The following is a 14,924-nucleotide window of genomic DNA, read 5'->3' as shown; positions in this document are numbered from 1 at the left end:
GTTCTTCTTAGTTCTTATGGCTAACCTTTTTGTTTTTCTTTCCCTTTTGCAGATCCAGTTAGATCTCTTTCAAGATGAAGAGGTCAAAGCCGAGTTGTGATTCAGAGGTTTCGAATCATCGGATTGCTCGATTCCAATCAAGAGGAGAGTAAATCATCATACCTCCTGTTTGAGCCGTTTGTTTGGCAAAGGATGATGGTTTCTCCTTGAGCTTGTAAATCGTGATGAGTGAAATTCAGTGGCAGGTGAAGAACGGATTAGGAGAGCGTGTTTTGCGACTAGTCTGACAATCTCACCTTCTCATGTCTTCTGGAGATTAACGAATCTGAAGCTTCAAATTCTCTGTTCTTCATACTCGGATAATCACTGCAAAAGGCCTTTGGTGTATGGAGTCAAAAGCTGGAATCTGATGGATCCTCGAGGTTGATAAGGCGATTTCCTCGCCGGAAAATTTTCAGATCTGGTCGGTTTTCAGCTCCGGTGTGAACGGCGGTGATCGTGTGTTCTTTCGCACACCTTATCGATTTACACGTGTTGCATATGTGTCACTTTCTAACCCATGTGGTTTCGGTTGTAATGTTTTATTGGGTCAATTGGGCTTCATGGACTCCTTCCCATTGTAACCCTTTTTGGGTTTTAAACTTTTAATGAAAAAAAGTTGACGAAAAAAAAATATATTCTTCTTCTTCCCATTGATAGAAGGAAACAAATCCGCAGAGACAAAGAGATTTCATTGACAAAGAAGTAAATAAACCAAGAACTGTCATTGATTCGCCTTTTTGTTTAATGTCTGCTCCGTCCTCATCTCATCTAAGAGACCTGTAAAATTGGTGGAGTGGAGAATTCATATTTCTGCTTTTGTAAAATTGGGCCGTTTTCAACTTTTCATATTGTCTCAACTTGGGTATTGATTCAAGGGGGTTTTAGGTGTTTAATTTTTGCTAAATTGTGTAAACTATTTGATTCGTTGAGCTTTGACGATGCTTCCTTGGTTAGGAAACTAAACTGGTTTTTCTTATAAATGGTTCGTCGAGTCTAAGTCATCAATGACGTATGGTCCCACATGGTTTTTAATTGCTGACTTAGACTAAACGACTGTGTTTTACAGGACGACGTAGTTTCATCAAAAAAATGTCTAACCAAGCTAGCCCTGGCCCCGAACTCGAAAATCCGATCCAAACCCGTATCCGAACGGGTACCCGAACATAACCTTACCCAATGCAAAATATTCACTAGTGGTAGTCAAACCCTCTACCTTATGCATTAAAGGGGTGCATTGTAACCATTTTGCCACTTTAATATCTCTGGCTGATATTAAAACCTGAAGTATTTAGTTATTACTAGATACAATTTTCCTCACAATCTATAACATTATGTGAAATTTTAGATATAAGAGGTTATAATTATTTTACTAGGTAATCACCCGTGCTGTTGTACGGGATAAATTTTTTTTTGAATATTACATTTGTAAATATATTTATTTAGTATAAGATTTATAATACAAACTTATATTGTATCAAGTTTATGAAAGTTTAAATTATTAATCGTTTCACCATAAATCTTAGACTGACATGATGGCGGATCTGGATCGAATGTGAACCAAATTAGTAAAGGTAGAGTGTTTGTAACTTCTGAATGTGATTTATGGTGAACTGGTGGAAGTGATGAAGATAGAAAAATCATATATATAGGGGTTAGGCCTGGGCAAATAAACCGAACCCGACCAAAAAATACCCGAACCAAATCTGTCTAAATAACCAATAGTTTTTGTTTTCAAATAACCACGGGTATCGGGTATTACCCGAACCGAACCCGAGGAACCGAAGATACCTGTTTATATCCGAGAACAATTATACATGATATCATACTATCACATATGATTTGATTTCATAAAACCGTTTGCCTTAATCTCCCTCTTCGAATCCTTGTGAATTGTTTTGCGAGACATGGTATGCTCAATTTCATTTGTTTAAGATTTCATGGTATGCTCAGTTTCAGTTGTTTAAAGTTTAGTTCATTGTTTCTTGTTGAATTTGTTAGATTATACAACTGTTTGTAAAGTTATATTTCAAGTTTTTCGGGTTTTGTGGGTACATTTCAGGTTTTTATGGGTACTTATATGTTTGAGTAGGTACTATCCATAACCAAATAAAATTTGGATACATTACAAGTTTCTTAAAGTCAGTACCCAAATAATCCAAATCCGATAGGAACCGAACCTGAACCCAACCCAAAATTATATAAACACCTGTTCGGATCCTATATTAGTAAACCCGAAAAACCCAAACTCGAATTACCCGAATCTGAACCCGACCCGAACACCCAAATGCCTAGGCCTAATAGGGGTAGTAAGTCTAATGAGGGTTTATGTTTTAATTTTTAAAAAGATTCACTTCCCTCCAAGTAAATTATTTCGATTGAAAAAGAAAATCTTAGATTAGGTAAGTGATTTTTATGCGCAATTACACTATAAACAACAACCCTAAATGGGCCATTACGGCCCAAATAATTTATCCATTACACTTTCGGCACGTGCGAGTTCACACACATGTAGAAGAGTTTTTTTGGTATTTATTAATTATAAATTTTAATTATTTATTAATATAAAAAAAAACTTAAAGAAAACACAAAACCAAACGCCTGTCTAGGAGGAGAAAGAGAAAGGGGGAAGAGAGAGAGAGAAGAGAGAGAGAGAGAGAGAGAGAGAGAGAAGAGAGAGAAAGAGGGAGAGAGAGAGAGAAGAGAGAGAGAGAGAGAGAGAGAGAGAGAGAGAAAAAATGGGTGAGGTAGCAGATACAATGACGAAGAAGAAGAAGAAAGGGAGGCCATCTCTATTAGACCTTCAAAAGCGAGCTATCAAACAGCAACAATTACAACAACAGCAACAACATCGCAATCAAGATGACCAGCACCACCAGAACCAACACCATAGATCCGGTTCGAAAAACCCTAATTCTCTCAATCACGCACCCAACTCCGCCTCCCGATCCAAACGGCGGAACCCTAATTCAAACGGAGATTCGCCCTGGATCAAAGACGAAGACGACAACAACATAGAAGACAACGACGACGACGAGCGGCGTGAGAAGAAACACAAGCTTTTACATGGATTGAACTCTCATCATCAGTCTCATCGACATTCTCCTAATTCCCACCAATCGGATCTGAATCTCGACGAGACTCCCGAGGCTTCCTTCAAATTCAGCGGCGGATCTATTCACACGGTAGAGATAAAATTGAATTGAATTCAGATCGAATTAGTTTTTTTAAAAAAAATTTCCCCCAAAATTGATTTTGATTTATGAATAATTTCGCGCGTTTGGTAGTAGTAGTGTATTGTTCGTCTCTTCTCTGATTTTTGAGTGAGTGGGAGAGATTGAGAGTTTGTTTGACTGAGTCATCTGTTTTTTCTCCCTTCTTTGTTGTGTTTTTTTTTTTTTTTTTTCAATTGGTGGAGTGGAGAATTGATAATTTTGCTTTTCTGTAAATTAAAATTTCCCCTTTTCTTTTTTGTCTTAAGCTAAGAAAATTCTTGTGTGTGTGTTTAATCAGTTTTTATTCTCTCTGCTTTTAATTTTGGAGAATTTATGTGTAGATATATTATTATAATAGTATTTGATTTTACTGGTAATTAAAATCCGTAGATTACATCTCTGAATTAAAGATGCACCTGCACTGAAACTGAGAACTGAAACTAATCGTGTCCGAAACAAGTTTCGATTTGTCTTTTCCTTAAACTACCATCAGTTTCTTAGTATGTTGTGTCCGTTGGTTATTTTACTTTATGCTTAAAACATGAACATTGGAACACATACTGATGATCTGTTTTAATCCTTGCAGGGAGAAAAGGCTTCGAAAGCGACAGACATTCTTCAAGGTATAAAAACTCTTCTTTTTTTTATATATATTTAATCCTTGGAAAAGGCAATTAAAACCTGAGAAAAAATTCGTACGAGGATAAAAGCGAGGATTTTTTCTGATGCTGGGAAGCGATTAAATTATTAACTTTTTTATATATTTTTGGGTTTACATGTGGATAGGGTCTCCCGTGGAGTCAGGTCCCACTACACCTTTGCCAGACAAAAAGTTGTTGGTGTTCATCCTCGATAGACTTCAAAAGTATATATGCTTGCTCATTCCCCCCTTCCTTCTCTGTCATTTTTGGTTTTAAGAGCAACTGGGTTTCTGATTGTTGTTGTTGTTGTTGTTTTTACTAAACACTTGAAGGAAGGATACTTATGGCGTTTACTCTGACCCTGTTGATCCTGAGGAGGTGAAAAACTCCTTCCTTTACTCCCTTTTGTTGTTGATGTTAAAGCTTCTTGTTTTTCAGTTTGACTTATCTGCGTTTCGTTATTTTTTTTACAGCTTCCTGATTATCACGAGATTATCACGAATCCCATGGATTTTAGCACTGTGCGGAAGAAACTAGACTCTGGTGCATATGCCAGTTTAGAACAATTTGAGGTATCTTTTTGTTCTTTTTGAGTCCACTTTGGACTCTTCCTCTATGCTTCTCCTTCCATGTGTTCGAGAGTTGGTTCCGCATTTGATAGCTAGAAAGTTTTGTTGCGCGGCATCTTCATTTCAAAACTTTTCGTACGGCCTCTTATGTTTTCTTTATGGAGAGCTATTGCTTGATGTTGTTTGCGTGCATTTCTTCATGAGACTGCTAACCAATGAAGATAGATACTTGTAGTATATGGTGCACACCTAAGGCTGTTTCAAAAGTTGTGCTTAACGCAAAGTAACCGTTGATTTGTTTAGACTCAAATTGTCTCCCAGTTTGCGTATATGTGAATTTGTGAGGAGGTTATTGGTGTTAGAACAGCTTGCTCTCTGATAAATAACGCTTCTCTCCCTGTTCTTTATACCTTTCTCTGATAGATAACGTTTCTGGCTCTGTTCTTTTTGCAGAGAGATGTGTTTTTAATATGTACAAATGCAATGGAATACAATTCATCAGACACTGTATATTATCGACAGGTATGTCCTAGATTCTGATTGTTATGTTTTTAGCTATTCTTGTTCTGATATTTTCGTTCCAAGTTTATGAAAATAGTGTGTGATTTGGCTTATTATAGGCACGAGCTATACAAGAGTTGGCGAAAAAAGACTTTGAGAATTTAAGGCAAGACAGTGATGATGAAGAACCACAAAGCTCACAACAGCAGCAGCAACAGCCAAAAGTTGCCAGAAGAGGACGTCCTCCGAAGAAACAGCCTGAACCATCTTCCATTGACCGTACTGCTTCTGAAATATCAGCTGATACGCTTGGAGGAGGAGATAGCTCTAATAAATTTTCTGCTGCTTACAATCTAAGAAAGGCGCCTCCATATAAGTTCCGTCAAGCAGAATCGTCAGTTAGAATCAATCATAACAGCGAGACTCAAAGTGGTTGGTCCATAGATTGGGAGAACGAGTTTCCATGTAATACAATCTCTTGCCTTTGCTCTCTCTCTGCCTTCTTTCAGTATTATTTTTATTTGCCAATATGAAAGCATCTTCTTGGTTTCTCTGTAGCTTCGGTTGTGAAGGCGGTTAACAAGTACGGAATGAAACATTTCAATGTTGATGATAACAGACGTGATACCTACAACCACCTCTCGACTTCTTCCCAAGAACCATCCGTCTTGACAACGCTTGAAGACGAGTTAAAACAGTTGATTCCAGTACGTAATTGCCAAACACTATTTTAGCAGTTTTTGTATATAGAAAACAAGAGTCTGATGATCATTGTTTTTCTTTATTCATCAGGTTGGCTTAAACACTGAGTACGGTTACGCTAGGAGTCTAGCACGATTCGCTGCAAATCTTGGTCCTGTTGCCTGGAAAGTTGCATCGAGGAGAATCGAGACAGTATTACCACCTGGAATCAAATTTGGTCTAGGTTGGGTTGGAGAGAACCCAGCAGGACCTGAAGAAGATGATAATTCTCAAAAACAAAACTTAGTAATGTCGTCGGGGAAACAAAAGTGTTCTAATGACTTAGCGTCTGATGATCATTCCAACAGAATCCTGTCTCCAACCGCTTCAGTCTCGAGCGCTTTCATAGGAAACAGACATTCTTCTTCTCAAACCATCGAAGAGACCGCACCACCACCCGCTCGTGTCTTGAATCCGGAAACTGATCACCCATCAACCTCCTCCTCTCGTCAGGCTGGACCGCTGATCAAACTCGAGAACAGCAACGGCCTCATCCGCGGATTCGGTGGATTCAGCCATAATGCAAATCAGATGCTAGGAACTGCGAGACAACAACAACAACAACAAGAAGAAGGAAACGTAAGCAACGAGGCCACACAGAGCTCGCAGCAACAACAAGGGTTGATGTTTCCTTACACCAAACAGGAATTTCACCGGTTTCCGCCGGACCTTAACGCTAGGCTAGTATCACCGAACTCCCCGGGCTCTAATCAGCAGACAGGTTCGTCCCCATCGCAGCATCCGGATCTGGCATTACAGCTCTGAAGATGAATATATGGGATATTTGAAAGAAGAAGAAGAAGAAGAAGAGGCATTTTTCCATTTGGCTATCTCAGCCATATATTTTCTGGTATGAAAATCTTGTGGAGAGTCATGGCTTCATTATTTGTTGTGACTTGTGACATGAAAATATATATGGGACAGTCTCTCCTATTGTACAGATTGTTGCAACTTCCATATAATTTTTTTAGGGGTAAAAAGAGAAGAAAAAACAAAAGAAAAACCACAGGAGTCAGTGCAGGCTGTAGAATATATATAATTTATAGTTTTAATTTTTTTTCCTGAATTTTTCAGATATATATTTTCGTTATTTTTTTTAATGGCGATAAAAAGAAGATGAAACAACAGTATTGTTAGATTTGTCATGTGTACTTTAGCATTTGACTTTTTGTAAGAGTTGTCAGTTTCTTTCTTGAATACTTTTTGCCGGCTTCGACTTTCAAGTTCCTCGGTAATGGGAACTTCTGATTGTTTCTGTAAGATACTTTACAATACGATTATGTTGGCAAAAGATGAGTGGAATCACCTGAAAATTTGATAAACGGGATTAATGTATTATCAAAAATTAGTTGAAATAAGTTTACAAATATATATATAGTCATGTCACATGTGTTTAATCAAATCAGGAGCATAGTAAACAAATAAGCCGACTAAAATCATCTACACTACACATCTACATTATTTCACATTTAGAAATTTAAAAATTATTATAACTCATTAAATACATATCAAGGTGTTCGTCTACGTACCTTCAATAGTGGTTGAATTTTGTCAAGAGGGAGAGGGGGGCTCACGCGTCACGGGATTTACATGACCGTCTTTGTTTGGTGGGTCTCGACGTCTCGTGATATTTATTTTTTTCCTCTCAAACCATTGGTTCATCTCTTGGCCAATTATAGGCATATAAAAATATTACTAACACTTGTCCTGTTTTATGTATTTATTTGAGGCAAACGCTCTTGGATTCCTATTAATACATTCGGCAGGTTCGATTTTTACATGTATGTCAATAACTTTTGTCGGTTTACATACATATACGGTATTTACTCTTATATACATACACACGATCTATACTATTAAAAGGGAAGCATTTTTGATAAGTAGACCTAGTTTAAGAAATTATTACATAAAATGCCAATGAAATAGGAATAAGGATATGTATAATCCTTGAAACCAAACAGGTACAATTAAGAGATATTTTCGGAAAGTATCCAATCAGAACCAAACAAGGAAATTTTCTACAGACTTTTTTTTTGTAAAAATGAATTTAATCACTTTAAGAAAATCTTTAAAAAATCGTAATCTCTATTAATTATCACATAATATGTTTGGAAAGATATGCAATCAACAAATACTAACCATACATAAGATCTTTTCAATAATTAGCATTTCAAACTTTTCAAATCCAAATCTTAACAATTACGAATATAAATATCAACCATATTTTGAATTGTTTAGGATATGAGTCATTAGGATCAAATTCAAAATCTTAAAAAAATATTATGTACTTACCAAATGTGCACAAAACATTAATTACCATCATCTAAATTATAGAAATTTTCAATTTTAAAAATCGTAAATATAGGAACGAAAATACTAATTTTGTTATGAAAATATGTGGTATCAATTGCATTTATCTTATTGATGAAACCGATGACCTCCACTATAAATATAACCATCCTAGACAAATTTAGTGTACCCGATCTTACTTGAAATATCTAATTTTGTATATCATAATGGCTACCAACGATGGTAGATAGTATACATACGTCTTTTCTATTTTGTAAAAAAAAAAATCTAATACTATGAAACTGTTTTATGTCTTCCAGTTTGGGCAACCAATCGGAGAGTTTTATTTTAATTAATGTGAGGTTGAAAAAGAAAGAAACTGTTTTATGTTTAACTGTATTTTTACAGGGTTCAAAAATTCATGTTTAACTCAAGAAAATATTATCCAGATGATAAAAAAAAAAACAAATTTGACGTTAGAAAAAAACTCAAGAATATATATGTGAGCATTTATTTTCTATTTTGAACTACTCTTATTAGTTTTTTAAATTATGTTTTTAGTATTCTAATATTTTTCATCCTTGAAAAGGGTTCCCATTTACATCATGGTTGATGAATCCTCACCAATTAACAACTCATTGTTTTGTTTATGTTTATGAAATTATATCTTTAGTTAAGATTTGATATTTTAAATTAATATTTTCATTTTATATATTATTACAGATACATGACGATACCAGTATATTGTGTCAAAGATAATACATGTAAGAGTATTGTCAAAGGACTTTAATCATGAAGAATATACTTTTTAAGTGATTGATAATCAATTGTTGATAAAAAAAAAGTGATTGATAAACAATTCAATTGTATAGTAGATTTGTGTAACCATCCACAATATAAAAAATCAAAATGTTTATTAATATATTTTATCAAATCATTTTTAAATTGTAAATTCACATGTTTGTTAATTTTCATTTATTTATGTGTTATTTAAATTGTGACAATCAAACTAAACAAAACATATTTTAAATTATTGGTTAAAATCTCAATATGTACAATAAAATTTTGGAAAGATAATTATCAATTTTAAATAATATAAAAATCAAATTTAATTTGATTGCATAAATATGGAACCTATCATAGCAACTTTTTTTTGGGCAAAAAGAAGTCATCCTACCAACTAAAACCAAAAAACCTATCATACCAAAATAATTATCGTAGCTGTGTTAATGCATAAGGATAAGTTTCATTAATAAATACCAATGAATAAAGATCAAGTTTTAACGGAAATAGTTTTACTTCTTTTCACACATGAATATAGATTATTTTGGGTAACAGGCTAAAACGTTTTTTTTTTTAATAATCATATTTTATTTTCAAAATCTAATTTGAGTCAGAGCAACTTTGTAATGGATAAATATATAACTTTGGAATGGAAAATTTGAGTACTTTTGAAAATTTTAGAGAGTTTGTGACAATCACAACATAAAATAAACTCTTACCCAATCACTTAAAACATATATCATATATTAGAAATTTTGTTAAATTAAAATACATGTTACCCACGGGCTTTTGCAAATTCAACAGGAAGAATGTAGACATTGCTCCTGTGGTTTTTGGGAGACGAGTTTTTCACGGGTAAAGAAATAGCAAAACCATTATGATGTAAGCCTATTAATGTGGGTTTTTCATGCTATACAATTTAGGTTATCAAGTTTAGGAAGTTCTGATTATTATGGCAGATTTTATCCAGTTTAATAGATAACTAGGTGATACCCGTGCTACAGCACGGTATTATATATTTTGTTAGTTATTTTTTTGTAATTTGTATTTTTGTAATATAGATTTTATTTTGATTTATTTTCTTTGTTTATATAGTGTTTATTTGTATATTTGGGGTTATACAGTAAATTGGAAATCCTAATAGAGTAAGTAGTTTGTAAAATATAGTTTTTCACGGAAACAGACACATCACAATAGTAGATAGTACGTAGTTTTGTAAGAGAACACACACTCTGCAATATCGGATAGTAGTTTTGTAAGAGGATAGAGACACCCTGCTTCCATGGCTTAATTTATAGTTTGATAAAAATACATGTTTTAACGGATTTAACTCAAAAAAAATTTATATTTTAAATTTTTAAGAATTAAAATATTAATATTACTCAAATATTTTATAGACTTTAAATATATTATAATATTTTAAACTTTCGACAGAGTTTAAATATTTATAATAATTTAAACATTGTATAAAAATTTAAATATTTATAATATCTTAAACTTTTTTAAAAAACGTAAATATATTATAATATATTATAATATGTTTACTTTTTAAAAGTTTAAATATTTTCAAATATAGAACCAAATTAAACTGTTAAATTTGGATACCTGATAAATCAAGCTTCCTGCTCATTTGTACTCAAAACATTTTAGTCACATATTTATAGTGATTATGAACCATATTCCAAAATATTTAGTCGATGTGGGATATACAGTACACCTTTTCTGTAAATTAGTTTACAACTTTACATATATATAATTTCTGCGTTTTTAATTCTTTCTATATATACTACTCACAATTAATTACTATAATTTTGTTAAGGAAATATTATAATATCAGAAATCAAGCAATTCAGTCAGATTTGGTAACTTGAATATTCGTTTTTAAAGATTTTAACTGAATCACTAAATATTCCTTTTGAAAGATTATCTGTTAAGATCAATCTCGGTAACTAAGGAATATCCGAATTTTTGGTAATTAAAATTTATGGTTTTCATTTAAATACCTTAGAGGAAAATAAAATCAGAGTGTTTGCCTATAACGAATAACTCTGTTTGGAATCTTAAATAACTAATCTTGAATGAAATAATATACTGGATCCGAAAATTATTATTCTGGAGTACAAACAGATCCGCGGGTTTTTTTCCTTCTGTAGTCGGATATGTAAGGATCCGCGTCCCGACCCGGCAATTTTTTAAGTGATCGACCGAGGGTATTTTCGTCATTTAAAGAAATTGAAACTATATGTTAATTAGATTAAATTTTGTGATTCTCTAATCATTTTTAATGAAAAACCTACCAAAACCAAGTCATGGTCCATTTTTACTCTAGAGAGTAATTCTGCTTTAATAATATAGATTTTTGAGAAATATAAAGAAAATTTATATAATGTCTACTAATTTGTAAAATTTAAATATTCAAACAAAAAGTACATGAAGTATGAGTATCCCATCTGAATCTTCTACCTATTTCTTTATCGGTTGGACTAAAATATACAATATCAAATGGATAAATTATTATTTAAATCATGGTTATAAAATAAAATATACATGACATTTATGGGGCGTGACAATTTTTTCTGTCCATAAATAATTGTTCTATTTTCTTCTCTTTTTTAATTATTATTGTAGTTGTTTATACTGATAAGAAAACAAATATTATTTTGTCTAAAAGGAAATTATACTGATAACAAAACAAATATTTTTTTGTCTAAAAGGAAATAAAAACATATCAAATACTATACTAATACGAGTTAGGATTATAAGTGTTAATAATATTCGTTAAAATTGTTTATAAATATAACCCCACACATACGTAATATATTACAAATTTAATAATAACTTTAACTTTTAAAATCAATCCCGCACGTATGTGCGGATCTGAATCTAGTTATATTTTATAAAGAAACATGCATAATGACGTAAATGACTATATAGTATATAGATAGACCCTTACGTTATCTTTGTTTTATCTGAAAAGGCCTTGGGTCTTTTTTTTAATATATCGTCTGACTAGGGTTTATCTGATGGAAAGGAAAAATAGAGACATTTTAGAAAAGGCATGAAAACACGGCGCAATACGTCAGGAACGTTCCTCCCGTTTGATCTCGTTATCGAGATACTCACGAGATTGCCGGCGAAGTCTGTAGCGAGATTTCGTTGCTTGTCCAAGGTATGTGCTTCCACACTTAGCAATCCAGTTTTCATTGATTCGTTCTCCACCATATCTTCGTCTCGCCCGAAGCTATTGTTCACGTGCCCTAAAGACGGCAAAACGTTCTTCTTCTCATCACCAAAGCCTCGTGATTCGTCTCCTTTAGCGGTCGATTTTCAAACGAGTTTTCCAATTAATCGTCCCTTTGACATTTGTCGTCCTGTTTGTGGCTTCGTATATGGTTTCAACATTCATAAGACTAAGGGAAGGACAGTTTCTGTGCCACTGATATGTAACCCTAGCAAAGGAAAATCCTGGACCTTACCAAGAGTCAAGACTAACAGAACTATAATCACAAGCTATTTTGGGTATGATCCGATCTGTTAGGATATTGTAAGATATGATTTGGTAATCAAATCATATCTCTTAGCTTGGTAATCAAGGAAAAATCTTAATCACTTAATATATGATTTGATTGTATACTATTTAGGAAGATTTACATCTACCATTTAAAGAAATATCTTTGTATATATATGAAGCCTTATGGCCATTGATAATAAAACAAGAAAACCTTTTCCAAAATTATGTTTTCTTGACATGGTATCAGAGCCAGGTTAATCTTGTGGATCGATTATAACAACGACGGTGATGAAGATGACAACGATGAAGACGGTGCCTAGATCCGATGATGAAAAGATGCGACAGTGGAAAGCAAGAAGATGAACATGAAGAAGTTTTTGACAGTGGAAAGCAAGAAGATGAACATGAAGAAGTTTTTGCCATCTTACGTTCTGTTAGAACCCGACAAACCCGACGAACCCGACGACGACGAACCCGACAAACCTGACAAACTCGACGAACCCGACGAACCCGACAAACTTGATAAACAAGAACACGACTTGAAGGATTTGAAGGAATCCTTGTGTCACACACAACTCTTGTGTTGTGACATCAACGACAAGAAAAACCGAAACCGAGATGACTCAATGGGTGATGAATACCGACCAAAACCGAGATGTGAAGATAAGGACATGATCAAGTTCAAGTTGGGCGTTTGCAAGCGGCATGCTCCAACTTGAGGGAGGGTGTTAGGATATTGTAAGATATGATTTGGTAATCAAATCATATCTCTTAGCTTGGTAATCAAGGAAAAATCTTAATCACTTAATATATGATTTGATTGTATACTATTTAGGAAGATTTACATCTACCATTTAAAGAAATATCTTTGTATATATATGAAGCCTTATGGCCATTGATAATAAAACAAGAAAACCTTTTCCAAAATTATGTTTTCTTGACACGATCAACAAAGAGTTCAAATTATTGTGTATGACCCGATCAAAATTTGGATTCTTTGAGGAGCATCAAGTTCTGACCTTAGCAACCGGAAAAAAACTGTCATGGAGGAAGATCGAATGTGACATGGCACATTCTCCTTGTCCTTGTCCTGTGGAGGGTGAAGCTGGTCATAATTATCCTCTATATGATGGGATTTGCATCAATGGTGTTTTGTATTACTTAGGCATGGTCTTTGACGGGTTTCCTGATATAATTTGCTTTGATATTAAATCTGAAAAGTTTAGTTATGCAAAGAAAGCTCATGGCATGGAACTTAACTCGGGATCGAAGCTTCAACCAACTTTGGTAAACTACAAGGGTAAAATAGCTAAATTCCAGCCGAACTTTAACCCTGACTATACACTTATAACAGGGATTCAACTATGGGTTTTAGAAGATGCCGAGAAACACCAATGGTCGAGCTATATCTACGTAATGCCCCCTCCTTGGAAGGATATAATTGAAGAGACCAAGTTACGGTTTGTTGGAGCAAGTGACACAGGTGAAATTGTGTTGTCGCCATACAATATATCCGAATCCGACTCTTCGTACCTTCTCTACTATGACCCCGAGAGGAACACTATGACTAGAGTTGGGATCCAAGGAATGGAAGCTTTGAAGTCTCATAAAGCTTACGCCTTTCTAGATCATGTAAAGAACATATCGTAAAGCTTGAGCCAATATCTTAATTAACGTAGTCCCTTGTTAGATTGCTATTGCGCCTTTTGTTTTCATTCTAGGTATGGTGTTTGCCTCTCTTCTCTTAGAGGTTCATAAACTATTAAGATTTTAAACTCTTTTCTTCTCATGAGCCATTAGACGTTTCAAATTGTGTGTCTTTGATGACTCTTATGTTAGTCATTATTCGCAGGTAAAAAAGAAACACTAAAAATTAACGATATAGAGCTACAGAAAATTTGAGACGTTTTATAATTTATAAATCTTGTGCGAAAATGTGAAGGTACAATCTGGATTCTGGATATATACGGCATATATACGGAGTAATACATTACACAAAGGTAAAAGTTTATCCTTGCTATACACTGTTATAACGTGTTTCCAGTTTTCTACGCAGTCTGTAAACATCAAAGGTAAAACTAAGCCATAAGCGCCCATCACATAATTTCAAACCTCAAGAAAGACAAAAATGCATTAGATCGTTTTTCAAAAGAACTGTTAGAACAAGTAATAACGGGTTTGAATGGTGGCATGTTAGAATACTAGTTGTAAGAGGTAAATGTTATGTTGCCATGAGTAATGGAAATCGAAAGTAATACTATCAGCAATACAGCATATCAATTCACAATGAAGTTATTAAATGCAGAAATTTGGAGGAAAAAGAAAGAAATTTTTTTTTAAAAAAGGTGTTTCAAAAGTAAAAGGAGTAACGCTCATAATAATTTGTGTTTCGAATTTAATGCCATTAACATGCTCTAGAATAAATCAACAACAATGTCATAAATATGAGGGATACTAGCTAGTAGAAAAAGATGGGTGAAATTCCAAACTTATTAGCTAATAATTGATTTTTGGGATAATTATAAAGTAGAAGAAGTAGTAGTAGCCATTATTATTTTTAGGTAGCATTGTTATGATAGGAACAGTAGAATTTTCTAAAACGGTAAATAAAGTCAATACTCAATACAGAGGGAAG

General features: G+C 33.7%; 2 protein-coding genes across 2 annotated transcripts; both read left to right on the top strand.

Annotated features, from left to right (window-relative positions):
- On the top strand, window positions 1,575-13,939 carry LOC104759310 (putative F-box protein At1g20657). Its single transcript, XM_010482257.2, is given in 4 exon segments — window positions 1,575-1,594; window positions 2,622-2,704; window positions 11,871-12,319; window positions 13,241-13,939. Coding segments are annotated over 4 exon segments (1,251 nt in total).
- Window positions 2,733-6,851, top strand: LOC104756421 (bromodomain-containing protein 9-like). Its single transcript, XM_010479014.1, has 9 exons — window positions 2,733-3,224; window positions 3,841-3,877; window positions 4,041-4,119; window positions 4,228-4,273; window positions 4,369-4,467; window positions 4,918-4,986; window positions 5,085-5,430; window positions 5,524-5,672; window positions 5,758-6,851. Exons 1-9 carry the CDS (start codon window positions 2,778-2,780, stop codon window positions 6,469-6,471), a joined length of 1,986 nt encoding a protein of 661 aa, XP_010477316.1. The 5' UTR covers window positions 2,733-2,777; the 3' UTR covers window positions 6,472-6,851.

The sequence above is a fragment of the Camelina sativa genome, chromosome 17 (genome assembly GCF_000633955.1).
Source record: "Camelina sativa cultivar DH55 chromosome 17, Cs, whole genome shotgun sequence".
NCBI classification, from domain to species: domain Eukaryota; kingdom Viridiplantae; phylum Streptophyta; class Magnoliopsida; order Brassicales; family Brassicaceae; genus Camelina; species Camelina sativa.
The sequence above is the reverse complement of the archived record's forward strand: the minus strand, read 5'-3'. Positions and strand labels throughout refer to the sequence as shown.